This window comes from Rhinopithecus roxellana, chromosome 8 (genome assembly GCF_007565055.1).
Source record: "Rhinopithecus roxellana isolate Shanxi Qingling chromosome 8, ASM756505v1, whole genome shotgun sequence".
NCBI lineage: Eukaryota > Metazoa > Chordata > Mammalia > Primates > Cercopithecidae > Rhinopithecus > Rhinopithecus roxellana.
In genome coordinates, this window is record NC_044556.1 from 94,358,954 (window position 1) to 94,373,568 (window position 14,615).

The 14,615-nt window shown below is 47.0% G+C and overlaps 1 protein-coding gene across 2 annotated transcripts in view; it reads left to right on the forward strand.

Moving 5' to 3' along the window:
- Positions 1–4,703: 4,703 nt before the first annotated feature.
- The window catches only part of GALNT2 (polypeptide N-acetylgalactosaminyltransferase 2), a 218,637-nt gene continuing 208,725 nt past the window's right edge, over positions 4,704–14,615 (forward strand). Inside the window, exon 1 of one of the 2 annotated variants that reach the window (XM_010374036.2) lies at positions 4,704–4,915. In XM_010374036.2, the coding sequence (XP_010372338.1) occupies positions 4,790–4,915 (126 nt within the window). In that variant the 5' untranslated portion in view covers positions 4,704–4,789. The remainder of the gene's footprint in view (positions 4,916–14,615) is intronic. The other variant, XM_030935466.1, reaches the window with a different exon arrangement.

Genomic DNA, 14,615 nt, shown 5'->3' on the forward strand with positions numbered 1-14,615 from the left:
ATGTTTAAGTACTTTGTATGTCAGAGATATTACCCTTTTATCCATAATGTTGTGGAAATAATTTCTCCCAACTTGTCATTTGTGGTTTTTCCAAATTGTGACAAAATTCACGTAACATAAAATTTACTATCATAACCATTTTAAGTGTATAATTCTGTGCCATTAAGTACATTTACCATCCATCTCCAGAATGTTATCATCCCCAACTGAAACTCTGAACTCATAAACAATAATGGGAACTCCCCATTCCTCTCTTCCTCAAGCCCCTGGTGACTGCCATTTTACTTTTTGCCTCTACAATTTTGGTTACTGTGGGAAACTCATGTAAGTGAAATCATTTGGTATTTGTCTTTTTGTGTCTCGCTCATTTCATCTAGCATATCATCCTCAAGGTTCATCCATGTTCTGGTATGTGTTAGAATTTTCTTCTTTTTTAGGGCTGAATAATATTCCACTGTACGGATATACCACATTTTGTCCATTTATCTGTTGATGGACATATGTGTTGTGCCACCCTGTGGCCACTGTAAATAACACTGATATGAATGTGGATGCACAAACATCCGTTTGAATCCCTGCTTTCAGTTCCTTTATGTATACAATCAGAAATGGAATTGCTGGATCACATAGTAATTCAGCCTGGCCAATATGGTGAAAACCTGTCTCTACTTAAAAATACAAAAATTAGCTGGACATGGTGGCACATGCCTGTAGGCCCAGCCGCTCAGGAGGCTGAGGCAGGAGAATGGCTTGACCCCAGGAGGTGGAGGTTGCAGTGAGTCGAGATTGTGTCACTGCACTTTAGCCTCAGCGACAGAGCAAGACTCCATTTCAAAAAAAAAAAAAAAAAAAAAAAGTTTTATATAATAGCTATCCTAATGGGTATGAAGTGGTATCTCACTGTGGGTTTTTGTTATGTTTTTTTTTTTTTCATAATCAACACTGGAGGTACATTACAGTTTGTCCTCATGAATTCTAGTTGTTCTCATGAGACATATTTTGTCTTTGTAGTTTCAACTTTGCCTTTGAAGTGTGCCATGTCACATCTAGCTATTCTTCTGATTCCCAGGTCTACAAACTACAGCGACTTCAGACGTGCCCCATGTACAATGGAAAGGCTTCCATAACCTGTTTTCTTCTACCTCTAACATTGTCTAAAGTCTAATCCCTATCATATATCCCTTATTCCATCAAACTAATAATGATTTTACTTTGCAGATCAAATCCTAATGATATATAATTGATAAGTGTTTAGGAAGTGAGGTTTGGGGCTATAAATTTTTCCTCTTCATCTCATGTAATGCTTTTTGGCTTACTCTACTTTGTTTGATATCAGAATTACAGCACCTGCTTTTTTAGAGTTGGGGTTTCCTTTATGCCTACATTTGAAAATCTTTTCTTTTAAAGGGCGAACTGAGCCCACTTGTAAATTGGTATGACTGATGTGGGTTGGTCTCAGCTCTATCATATTGTTTCCTATTGTAACTACTGCATCACTGTGCTATACTTACTGTGTTTCTTTCATTATTTGGTATGTATTCTTTGCTATTTTTAGAACTTTTGGGGCTTTAGAATAGGGTTTCCAGTATTTGGGAATATGTATATTTTTAGTGATTTTTACTTATATTTTTAATATATTACCCCTAATTCCTATTTTTTGTTTCTAACCTTTTAACATTTGGTCTGTCAGTTTTACACGGTATCCTTTCACTCCTGCCTGCTACTGATATTGCAGACAATGATATTACTCTATTTTCCCTTCACTCTTCCCCTTCTCCTCCAGTTGTCATTAGTTGCACCTGTTCTAAGTTTATCAGAAAGTATAATGTGTATACACTATTCTTTCACCTACTGAATATACAAAATGTTCTCCGCTAGTCACTCTGCTGGCTTCCTCAGCTGTCTCTTGGTTGGAGGAAGCTCATTCTCTAAGATTCCTCATGAAAGGCCCATGTGTGTGATGTTCTCTGAATTTTTGCATTCAGATCACATCTCTTTGCCTATAACCTTGACCCTTGAGGGCTGGGGTATAAAAATCACTGCCTGGTACTTTTTTTTTGTGATGGAGTCTTGCTCTGCCACCCAGGCTGGAGTGCAATGGCATGATCTCAGCTCACTGCAACCTCTGCCACCTAGGTTCAAACGATTCTTCCACCTCAGCCTCTCAAGTAGCTGGGATTACAGGCACCCGCCATCACACCTGGCTAATTTTCATATTTTTTTTAGCGATAGGGTTTCACCGTGTTGGCCAGGCTGGTCTGACCTCAGGTGATCCACCCATCTCGACCTCCCAAAGTGATGGGATTACAGGCGTGATCCACCATGCCTGGCCTGCCTGGTACTTTTGTTCCTTGTTAATGCTGCTCCACTGTTGCCTGGTTTTGCCTGTTGCTGTTCAGAAGTCTGATGCCAGCATAAATTTTTATCTATATAAGCAATTTGATCTTTTTTGCCTTTAAAATCTAATCATTTTACTAAAATATATTTTGGAGTTGATAATTCCAGATCATTTCCCAAGGTACATGGAAGTCACTTTTGACATGTACATTTAAATTTTCCCTTATTCCTGGATTATTTTCTGAGGTTATAGTTTTAATATTAGTTAGATTTTATCGTTTAATGTTTGTACTTTAGGGACTCCAGTTACGTGTATTTTGGTCTTTCTTTCCTGGCTTTTATTTTAACCTTTTCTCTCTGAACCTTTTTACTTCTATGTTTATATTATTTTCAATTTCTTGATTGTTTTCTTGCCATTCTTCGGTGTCCTTTTACATATTTTCATTTGAATATATTCTCCCTTGGACACTTTATAATTATTCTTTGTTTCTGGGATAGTTTTTGTCATTATTTTCAATTTCCTTCTTGAATTTGCTCAACCCTTGTTGCATTTCTTCCTAATTTTTGTCTAGTATGTCTTTAGTTTTTGAAATTTCTTATTCTAGCTGTATGTGTGTGTGTATATATGTGTATACAAATACATGACACTTTGTTCAGTTCGATATGTAGTATTACAATTTTCTTATGCTTCATGGTTTTTATTGTGGGGGTTTTCATCAGCGAAAATGTTATGATTTATTTATCATCAGAAATGTGATTATTTTTCTGTTTTCTTTTTGCAGAATCTTTGTATGCAGTTGATTTGATGTTTTTCTGTTACTAGTCATTTTGAGGCAGGGTTCCCAGTTCAAGAGTGTTCTATCTGTGTACTGAAATGCAGTTTTTAATAGATAATGTTGGTGTTTGGGGAGGGGACTGGCGGTTTTTTTTATTTCTGCAGGATTTGTAATTTTCCCTTCTGACTTCCTTCTTTCCTTTCATTGCCAGGCCTCTGAAGGACATTATCTTTTTTGTATTTATCTGACGTTTTCCCAGAAGCAAGGCTCCTTCAAGGCTGCCACCTCTTGTCCCATTTTCTTTCAAATCTCTTCCCTTGATCAATAAGGCCCCTGACCTCTGTTCAGTTTTTAGTTCTTGGTGTTGGACTTTCTATTTATAAAGTGATGACAACCCTGTACTTCACTTAAGTCGTTGGCAATAGTGGAGGGAGCTCAGTTGGAATCTGATGTCTTTTCTTTCTTCTACTTAAGTAATTTAATGTTCAGTTCATGGTATTCTCTCTAAGTAATGCTGAAGGCTTGTTTTTGTTTCGTTGAGGATATGGGTAGGGATATATTCAGGCAGCTGCCATTATCCTCTGACTGAGAAGCTCCTGAAAACATTTAACATATCAAGTCTAAGTAAAATTTCTCTCTTCCTTAGGAAACACTGGAAACTGCGTGTTACAAGGGCATCACCAAGGTTAATAGATTCTGTTACAAGACAGATCGTTTCCTTGTATCATTCAAGATGCTTGGTGTGCTTTTTAAAGAAAGCAATGAATGAGAACGAAAAGATTTTAAACAATATATTATTGCTCTCCTTCTTCATTTCGCGTTTATTGAAAAGAACAACTCTACCATTGATAGCTCTGTCACCCACAGAAAAATGTTCTTTTGAAAATTACCTTCTCAGTTCCTACCTCAAAACCTCCACATCTGCCTAAATAGATAAATAAAACCGATACCAGCGGGTCAGGAATGTTTTGCTGCAAGGTTAGTGAGAAAACTGCAGCAAGCAGCAGCAAAGTCGGGTTCAGGCGGGCGGTTTGCACCAAAAACTCAGGTCAGTTGACCAATAAGAGCAAGCCCGTTAAGGGTGTGAGGTGGCCCCAAAGACCAAGGCTGAAGAGGTGACAGTCTGGGCAGGCAGTGCCTGGGCCACTACCGCCCCCGTAACCGAGAGGCCCCGTGTGCGTTAGCAAGGCTCTGTGCCCACGTGTGCGCCCGCTCCAGTCGGGTCCCGGGGCAGCCACCTGTCACTCACAGGGGAGGGGGCGGCCGGCGGAGGGAGCACGCTGAGGGGGCGGACGGGAGGCCGGGGGCGGGGCGGCGCCCAGGCCCTCCCGACTGAGCCCGGCGTGCTGCAGCCATGGAGACGCGGCAGTCCCCTCCCGCGGCCCGCGCCCCGGCCCCCGCAGCCGCAGCCGATTGGTCGCCCTTTGCTCCCTGACCCCCCCTCGCCGACTCCGAGGCCGCCGCTTCCTGCTCGGGCGCCGCGCGGCGCCGCCGGCCCGGGGCGGAGCTCGGGCGCCGAGCGCGCGCCGCCGCCAAGCAGTAGCCCCGCGCGGGAGGAGGAGCCGCCGCCGCGCCCTTCCCCTTCCTCCGCTCCTCCCCCGGCCCCCACCGCGCCCGCGGCCGGCCCAGGCAGCACTCGCGAGCAGCGGCGGCCCGCCGGCGGCCGAGTTAGGAGAATGCGGCGGCGCTCGCGGATGCTGCTCTGCTTCGCCTTCCTGTGGGTGCTGGGCATCGCCTACTACATGTACTCGGGGGGCGGCTCCGCGCTGACCGGTGGCACGGGCGGCGGCGCCGGCAGGAAGGTGAGTGGAGCGCCCTGCCGCGGCCGGGCCCCTGCGCCCACCCCCACCCTGCGCCCCTGTCCCCTGCCCGCTCCGCGCCGCCCCTACGCTCCTCCGCCCAGACCTCCGCTCGAGCCGCCCGCCCCCGTCCCGGGCCTCCGCGCCAAGTGCCCAGGGCAGGGGTGCACCCGGCCCCTCTGCGCACGCCGGGCTCGGAGAGGGCGGCCCCCGCAGTCTTTCTCACCCCTCCGCCCACTCTCGTGGACGTCACCCCTCTCTCTGCTCGTCGTAATTCGAGTCTTGTCCGGCCGCCGGGAGCCCCATCCCCTGCCGTTGGAAGTTTAGGGATGGGGGTGTTGGGAAACACAAAGGGGGTGGGGAGGAGAGGAGAGAGAGGCGACTGCCTTTCCAACGCGTCATGTACAGCGGGAGAGAGGAGTCCAAGTTTCTTTTCAGCCCTTTGATACCAGCGGCTGCAAATCCTCGTCCCTTTCCCCCTGTCGCTCCGCGGGGCGTGGGTTCCCTGTTTGTGCCACCTTCTTTGCCCTTTACCTTTTGGGGGCAGGGGCGGCCACTCCCGTGTCCACTAAAGCCCCAGGGCCCGTGCAAGCCGGGGGCTAGTGCGCCCCTGCGCCCCGAGCGAGGCCAGTCCTGGCCGTCCCCCTGCGGTCCCAAGTGTTACCCTCTTGCCCAACCGGGCCCCTGGCCCTCCCGCGCGAGCCGGACGTGGCCTCCTGCGCTTGCATTTTCCATCCCCACTCCCCGCTTCAGGGAGAATCCCTCTTCTATGGATGTGTTTTTAAGCTGCTCCGGGAGCCGAGTGATCCGGCTATGGGGACCGTGTGAGCCTCTCTGCGGTTCCGCGCCCTCGTCCCGCCGCTCCGGCTGGCCGGGCCCTGGGCATTCGGGAGGATGCTGAGCGCTGAGAGGAGCCGGGACGGCGCGGTCCTGCGGCCGGCCGGGAGAGCAGGGCGTCGGGCTGTGGTCTGGAGCATGCCGGCTGGGGACGTTTGTAGTGTTTTACTGGCTCCTTGGCTTTGAAAGCAGCGTTCTCTTTTCCGAATTCCTGTAACCCTCGTTACTGTGACATTTAGTGTCACTGCAAACCCAGGAAATTCTGAGTTAATGAAGATGGACTACGGGTGATTGGGTTGAAACAAGAGAGTGGTATCCTGAAACAAGCCAGAGGGAACTAACTAGATGAACAGACTTCAGTTCCGAAGTCAGACCCCTAAATGTCCATGCTGGGGTTTGGCTGCTTCAGAGGCTTTTTCTTTGCTTCATTCATTCATTCATAGCCGAAGATGTTAGGTGGAATGAGTGCCTTAGTTGGTTTCTGGTAAATTACATGGATATGTGAAATAAAGCCGTCTTTCCACGTGCTGAATCGGCCTAGCTTCTGAGCTGACACTGTACTGTTAGCGCTGTTTTTGTAAAAAATGGTATAGGTAGTATATGTATGCGAAGACTTGGTTTATTCTTGAACAGCGAAGAGCATGCAGCCATCAAAAGCCATGCAGTCCATTCAGAGATATAATCGTGTCAAACTGGAATGATTTTTTAAAACTTTGCTTCCCAGTAAACTGTGCCTTGGCCACTCTGCATAGCCTGGTGTGCTGGTGAGATCTGGCAAAGCTTTCTGCCTTTCATGCAAAGTAAACCAAACACGTTAAGCCACCCTTGGCGTTTCTCTTTCCTTAGTCTGCCACTTTCATTAGTACACGTGATTAGAAAGAGCAAACGTGCTTGTTCGCCTCTCGGAGGCTGATTCCTCACTCTGGTGGACTTCAGTTGCTGGATGGTGTGAGGGGTCTTCCATGCAGAAGTCTTCAGACACTCCTGAAGTGTGTGATTCTTAGTTTTTCTTTATTTTTTTAAAAGAATTCCTGGTGGCAATATAGAAAGGTACGGAGACCAGGTAGAAAAAGTGGGGGAAATGAACAATTACACATAGATTGGTGATTTGGGATTCTATTCTTTCTGTCAACGAACCATTAAATTTAATCCTAGCCCTTAGAATGCTTTAGTGATTTGTCGGTTGAGGAAGAGGTGTGTAAATGCAATAGCTTTTGAAATTGCAGTGGAGGACTCATTAACTGTGTGGTAGACCCTGGGAAGATGGTTTCTGAAGGGGGTAAATAGAGCCCTGATCTATAGGGCTGATCTATAGGAATGCCTGATCCTATAGGAAATCGTGATCTACAGGAAAATGCCTGATCTATAGGAAAATTGTGTAGTCTTCTTTCCTCCCCAATTGTTTCCATGGATTTAGACACTAGAAGTGTCTCTAAATTTAGTTCATTCTCATACCAAAAAAAAAAAAAAAAAAAAAAGCACGTGGTTTGTTTGGCTTGTAAAGCATGGACATAAAAAAAGATAGCGGGCCATGCACAGAAAGGCAGAATTTAAAAGCTCGCTATAGTTTTTTAGAGATAAGTGGACCTATATTTTTTCTCTTGCCTCATACTGTTCGAGTCAGGGCTCTCATTCCATATTTAGCCAATTTCTGCACATCCTAACGTTTTTCATAGGGTACAAGGCTGCAGTATGGGGCTTTGGGGATCGTTTGAGGGGAGTCCAACTAGGATTTCTGCTGCTTCAGCAGCCCAGCCCAGACTTGTCATTGTGTGCCCTGCCTGTCAAGTAACTCATCACAGAACTGTTATTCTCCACTTGGCAAAACCCAGAGAGCCAGCTCACCTCAGATTGCAGGTTTAATAAACTAAGCAGGAGGGAGCGCTGAAAACCAATCTCAGGCACTGCTGCACAACTCAGGACTCAACACCCAGGCTGAGGACATGTCTGTTAAAGCAGTTTATGCAAAATATTATTTAAAATTACATTTCATTTACTTTTGTGTCCATACCCTTTCCCCCCATATTTTGCTCTTTCCCCCTAAATTGATGATTTGCACTTCAAGGGTTCCTTTCCTTTGAGCTTCTTAAATGCTTTAAAATTTTAAGCATGTTAAGTCTCCCCTGGGCTTTGGTATGTTGGCAGTGGATGGAGCCGCAGAAGTGTGGAAGGGATTTCTCTGGAAATGAAGCTGCCTGTGGCTGGAGTGTGGCTGTTTAGGGTGGAAAGGGAAGGGTTTTCTCTCTGCTCTAAGAGTGTGTGGAGCCTGAGACCCCTTGCCTGTGCGCCTGCATGCTGGGAGGTAAGGGACAGTGTTAGTTGAGGGACATGATCCAGAGCCCTGGGAGCCTGTCCACTTTGCACAGTAGCATCACCCTTACTCAGTGAGCTGGCCTTGCCCGAGAGTCCAAGTGTGGGGGACTTTAGGTGGGATCTTCGAGGAATCATGGGGGAAGGCGGGCAGGTTATTTCTTGGAACAGTGAAGGACCTTGCCGGGCTAGACCGTGGTACACATGGAAGGGAACGTTAGGGTGTAAAGTTGGAGAAATTCAGAACTAAATTGTAACGGGCTTCAAATGCCAAGCTAACTTGTTGGTTCTTAATTTGGGAGCCAGTAATGTTTCTGAGCTACTAGTAGACATTCAAATAAAGGGAAATGGCACAAATCCACTTATTGGCGTTGAGTGAGACCTAGCTGTTTACCTCTTTGTGCTTAGTGACCTTCACTGATGCATTGAACCTCCCTGACCCTCAGTTTCCTCATCTTTGCTGTGGGAATAATCATTCTTACCTCATGGCCTTGTTTGGTGAATTAAATACTGTTAGTGGGTACTGAATAACTGCTATCTCTAAAAGAGGAAAATGAAAAAGTACAAGCCTGAATATCGCCTTGAAAGTATAGTGAACCGGGGAATCTTAAGGTCACGATATTCCTGATTTACTTCTTGCTTTCTGGAAGATTGTTGTCTTTCTTTTTTTTAATCCCTCGTCCCCACCTCTGAGATTGATCTGACTGGTTTGTTTGGGGTTTGGGTTATGAATCTTAAATGCTGTTAGAGAGGGACTTTTTGGGAAGTTGTCCAGACACCATGCCAGCTCTCTTGTACCCAATTGTGGTGTCAGAATGGGGATCTCAGTAGTGGGCAGCCATCAGGAATGTGGGTGGAGGGTGCAGCTTGCCTTGGTGGTTAGGCAGTTGGAGTGTCCACCAGTGGGTGGACGTGTCTGAGTAAGGGGTTCGTGGAGTGGGGTCCCAGGTTCTGAGCTCCACCACTCTCCCTCTGTATCCCTGCCCCTTTTGTTAGAAGGGCAGGTCGCTGTGATCACTGGAAACATGCGTGACTTGAGGTGGAGCATGGGGCCCTCATGTGGTTTAATGGGTGTCAAAAATCTGAGCGTGTCTGGGTGGATGCGGAGGGGGACACCAATACCACTCCTTGCCACCTATCATCAGTTTGGCGTTTAAAGAAAGTCCACTTGAAGTGAGAGTTTGAAGTTGACATAGGGAGGACAGTAGCAGGGAAAACCACTGTGTAGCCGGATCATCTGACAATGTCACTGTAACATAAATTTCTGTCTTTAAAGAAAATAAAGTTTCCCTATTCTGGACTGAAGTTGTGGCTGCCTCTGGGTCTGCAAACGTAAAGGAAACAGATTGTGTGACTGCTAAACAGTGCAGAAGTAACAAGGTCTTCCCTAGACCCTTGAGCAAAATGGAAAAGTTGCTGCTATACCCAGCACGGAGTGGGCTCAGCTTGCCCAGGCTCTGTTGGACCTTGGGGTGGGGGACACCTGGGAGGCTGGTGAAGGTTTTCTGAGTCTTCAGGCCCACTGTCAGCTTTTCCACCCTAGCTCCTGTTTGGATGAGTGATGGGTGAGTGGTTGGTTTCCCATTTGGAACAGAGGAAGAGGTGGTCAGAAAAACGATGGGAGAGGGGGTGGGGGAGATAGGGTCAGGGAAGACATAGTTTCTTCTTGCTACTGCTCATGTTTCTCAGGGCTTTGGGGAGAGGGAAGTCAGTTTGGGAAGATACTGATTTTAGTGTCAAAGCAGGCAAGGCCACTGTTCTGCCTAACTTCCAGCAAGTCCAGAGGCAGTGGGCTTAGTGAAAGGAGGTGTGGTGGGGCGGGGAGTGAGGCTGCCTGGGACAGAGACACAGGTGTAAGCGGGAGTTGACTGTGAGGCTCTGGCTCCGATCCCAGGAAGGGAAGCCAGGTATTCCTGGGAAAAGCCTGTGAAGGCTCCCGGAGCGCCCAGCAGAATTCACGTGATGAGAAAACACACAAACCTGGCCAAGTCTGCGCTCCCTGTTCGTTTTTGTGCTTTTGTCCTTGTGAAGCCTCTTCTGGAAGCTCTGTGTGGGTGATGCTGAGCCACGCAAGTCAGTGGATATGCAGATGGAAACACCCTGGCATAGCCATGCCACACGCATGTAACAGTGAGGCACTTCCATGCTGGCTGTCACGTATGCTTTGTCGTGAGGCCTCCCGAGTGCCCTCCAGTTCCTAGCTGCCCTGGTCTTTCCTTGGGATCTCTCTCCCATGTTCAGCAGTTAAAAGGGTTGAATCCTGCCACTTGGGGGGCCTCTTGGACCCACTTCTGTGCCTGTGCCATAGTGAACATGCTGATTGTCACCCCTGAAAATGTGCCACTTGGATAGAAGGAGGCCTAGCCCCACTTCCATGATGGGAACAATCCCTTTTCCCCTTGAGTAAGTCTTCGATTTGGTGTTACTGTTGAGAGTCCTGGTTCCACCATTGTAATCTTGTGGCCTTGCCTCTAGACTGCCTTATGGGTGAGGTGTTTTTAAGGAGAAGGGATGTCTTGGTACTTCCATATGCAAACCCTCCTGAACGGGTCTCGGATAGATTGGGCCTGGCGGGGAACTCTCCTCTCTGGAGAATTACGTTGAATTCATTGGTGTGTGCTCACCAGTGATCACTCCTGTCCTTAGAATGAAACTTGACCTTGTTCTCTTAACAGTGTGAAGATTCCCTCACCTTGGCCCTGTGCTTAATCTTCATGATGAACCCAGTGTGGAGTTGGCAGGAAAGCTGTCTTCAGATTACCTGCCTAGTCCAGAAAGCCTCTCCCACCTTTTTCTGTTGTAAACCATGGAAATAAACGGGAACTCAAGGCACTAATCTGTCTTCCCTGATGGGCCCCCACCTTTCTAGGGTTCCCTGCTCTAAGCAGGTGGCACTGTGCTCCTGCCTGGCTCTTGCCTCCTGCAGCACAGGGTGAAACACTGGCATTTTTGCACTTAGTCATGTCTACTAGTATGGGCCCCAGAAGCATGGGGTGTGTTATATGGATTAGGTTTGTTAGCATGCTGAAATGTAGATGACAGTGATTCATCAGGGCCGGATTTGGAGAAAAACAAAAACTGTCACATAGAGTCTCACTCACAGGCTTACATTTAAAAAGCTTTTCCAGGCTTTTTAAGTTAAGTGACTTTTCCAAGGTCACAGACCTCACAGGTGGCAGACCCAGGGTTGTCTGGTGGAAGAGATCTCCTCAGGGCCACTGGAGGCAGTGGGGTTTTTCTGCAACTCCTGGCCGAGGGTTTCTGGCAGCCATCAGTGAACCTGGCTCACTCCTGCTCCCTGGGCCTCTCATGTCCCTTCCTTGCCTTGGCAGTGCCCTTGTACTGTGGCCTCATTTGGAACGTTCCTGGAAGGCATCTTGGAGCAGATGCACATTCGGTAATGCTTTGATAGTAGTGCTGGTCTGTTTTGCTTTTTTTAAAAATTTTTTATTTTTGAGACAAAGTCTCACTCTGTCACCCAGGCTGGAGTGCTGTGGCACGATCTAGGCTCACTGCAACCTCCACCTCCTGGGTTAAGGCGATTCTTGTGCCCCAGCCTCCTGAGTAGCTATGATTGCAGGCACCTACCACTACCCCTGGCTAATTTTTGTATTTTTAGTAGAGACAGGATTTCACCATGTTGGCCAGGTTGGTCTCAAATTCCTGACCTCAGGTGATCCACCCACCTCGGTCTCTCAAAGTGCTGGTTTTACAGGCGTGAGCCACTGCGACCACCTGCTTTTTTCTTCATTTTTACCTTTTGCTCCATGGAATTTGTGTTCTTACCTTCCAGGCCTCTGCCTCTCCTGAAGGCAGCAGTCCCTCCGCTGCCTCTCTGGAAGGAACAGAGATTAAAACTGGCTCTGGTTCTTTTCACTGATTCTTTGAATGAGTATCTCTTGAGACCCTCCTATGTGCCAGGCACTGCTTGAGTGTTTGGGAGTGCACCAGTGCTTGTAACAGACATGAAATCCTTGTGGTCTTGGAGCTTTCATTCTAGTGGGGAGCTGTGGGGAGCCAGACAGTAGATACAAAGTCAGTTATGTAGCGTGCAGAAAGGTGCTATATGCTGTGGAAAAAACAGAGCAGTGCGTGGGGATTAGGAAATCAGAGCGGAAGGGTAGTTGCAGTATTAAAGTGGTGATCACGTAGGCTCATGGGGAAGGCAGGATTGGAGCTGAGACTAAGAGGGAGCCATTGTGGTTCCCTCGGCTTCTTTGGCAGCCCCTGGTTTCAGCTTTGTTCAGCCTCTTTTTCGGTGATCTCTCTACTTCTTGGTTTCTTTTGCTAAACAAGCGAGCCAGTTTTCTTTCCCGAAGGATGTTGCCTTTGGTTGGCTAGTGGTGGAGTTTCCCTCCATGCTGTGGACATCTTGGTCACCTGTTCTCGTTCTGGTCTCCTCGATGAGGCACGAACGCATCCTGGTTAAAAGGTTGTGTGTACTCTCATGATCGCCTCCCTTACTACAGACCTGCAGCTGCTCAAGCAGTTTAATTTGCTGATCAGCTTCATAAAATATGCTTGTGGAACAATCTCATTTCTTGATTCCTGAGCCGACTTCTGTGAAGCGCCAAGTTGGATCAGGTCAGTCATTCATTGTTAGGTGCCCCGTTGAAGAACACTACACATTCTTAAAGTGCTTTCTGCACATATTGCTATTTAACGAGGAATCCCCCTAGGTCCCTGTGCACTTTTTCCAGGACAGGATTTCCACTGTGATGTGATTTTTGGGAGTTGTTGGGGGTGGGAGTGGGGGTTGTTGATTCATGTTTGCAGGAAACCAGAGATCAGATGCCTGCCTGGTACCCGGGCTTTGGAGATGGGGGTTATTCTTGGCAATGTGGGTAACACTGAGCTTCTGTGATTGATAGTATTGTACTTGGGAACAATAAAGTGGAGATGTGACTTCATCACCCACAGCCACTTAGGGAGGTGGAACTGTGGGAAGTTGTAGCTGGTCCTGGTTCTCAAGGTGAGGGCATGCAGGTGCTTTTCATAGACGCCATTCGCATTTATGAGGGGTCATTAGATATTTTATGAGATTGGTAGTTACCAATCCCATAAAACCATTGAGATGGTTAGGCACCCAGCGTCCAGTGTTACTTCTGGATAAAACAAGTGGAGCATTTACATGGTGGCAAAAAGAACAGGTAATTTGAGAGGCCTTCGCATTCAAGAGTGGCCATCAAGGTTTCTTCCTCTCTGTGTCAGAGACTAGCCCAGGGAGTGAACTCTTTTCTTCCAGATAGGGTGCTGCTCTAGAAAAATGACGCACTTCAAATGAAAGGTCTTTCTTAGCTAAATTGCCCTGTGAGAGCTTGAGGAGCCAGTGCAAATTAAAGGCCTGTGTTTTGGAGATGCCCATAAATTAAGTACTCTGTTATCAGGATTTGAGTAAGTGTAGATGACTGTTGGGTAGGGGGATTTGTATGGCTGTCCTGGATGATGAGAGGGTAGGCCTAGCATGGGATGCCTCCCAGTCTCCTTGTCTTACTCCTTCCTGCCTCTAGGCCTTTCCCCTTGACCTAGATGTTGAGCTTTTGATCTGTGACCTTCGAAAGGCCTGCTTTGCCGCACTCTCCTTCCCCTCCCGCCCTTGTCCTGCCCCCATCCCCTATGCCAGAGAGCTCACTTAGTTGTCTTCTTGTTTAGATCATCACTAATTTCCCCTGTGTCTGGAATACACCTTTTTCATCAGTTCTGAGAGGCCATTATTTGTCAAACATGCCATTATTTTGTGGACCACGAGGAAAGAAAAAACACTGTCCATTGAACTGTGACACGATGGGTTCTTATCAGTTGGTGTTCTTATTTTCTACTTATTGAAAGAGCTCTTTCAGACTGAGACATCGATTTTTCCATATATCACTCTCGGGCATAGATAGATACAAAGGAAAATATAAGTGAAATACATTGAGCAAAGTGTTCTAAAACTTTTTCAGAGTCCAAGCACTCTGAGTCACTTTTTGACTCAGATGTTAGTGCCTATTTTCTTCAAACAGAGTCATCCACTGTGTCACCAAGAGTGCTGGTGATGTAGCATTTCCTAAGGAGAATAATCCATAAAAACACTAAGAGCCATTGGTTCTGGACTTTGAAGACAGCTTGGCAATTAAGTCGAGGTAGCCAGCTTTTGACTCTTCTGGGAATTTTGCCTAACTCCTCAATTTACCATCCATTCCTATCCCACTGTGATTTGTTTTTTAGGGATTAAGAGTGCTTGCTTCATTGTTATTTCTGGGATTTTCTTCTAAGTCATTGATGTGTATGTCCTGCAGATTTGGATGATTGAGCATGGGCTGGTAATAATGCATCATGGGCCTTGTCGTCCAGCCCATAGCATTGACGACATCGTTGATCGTGAGCCGCATTCCAATTGGGGGTGGCTGAAAAAAGGGCATCTTAGAATTGACCAATTACAGCCTTTGCTTTTCTCATGTGTCACACTGCAGTTGGGCCTTCGTATCTGCGGGTTGCACATCTGCAGATTCAACCAACCTTGGGTTGAAAATATTTGGGGAAAAAAATAAAAAGTAACACTACTACAATAAAAATA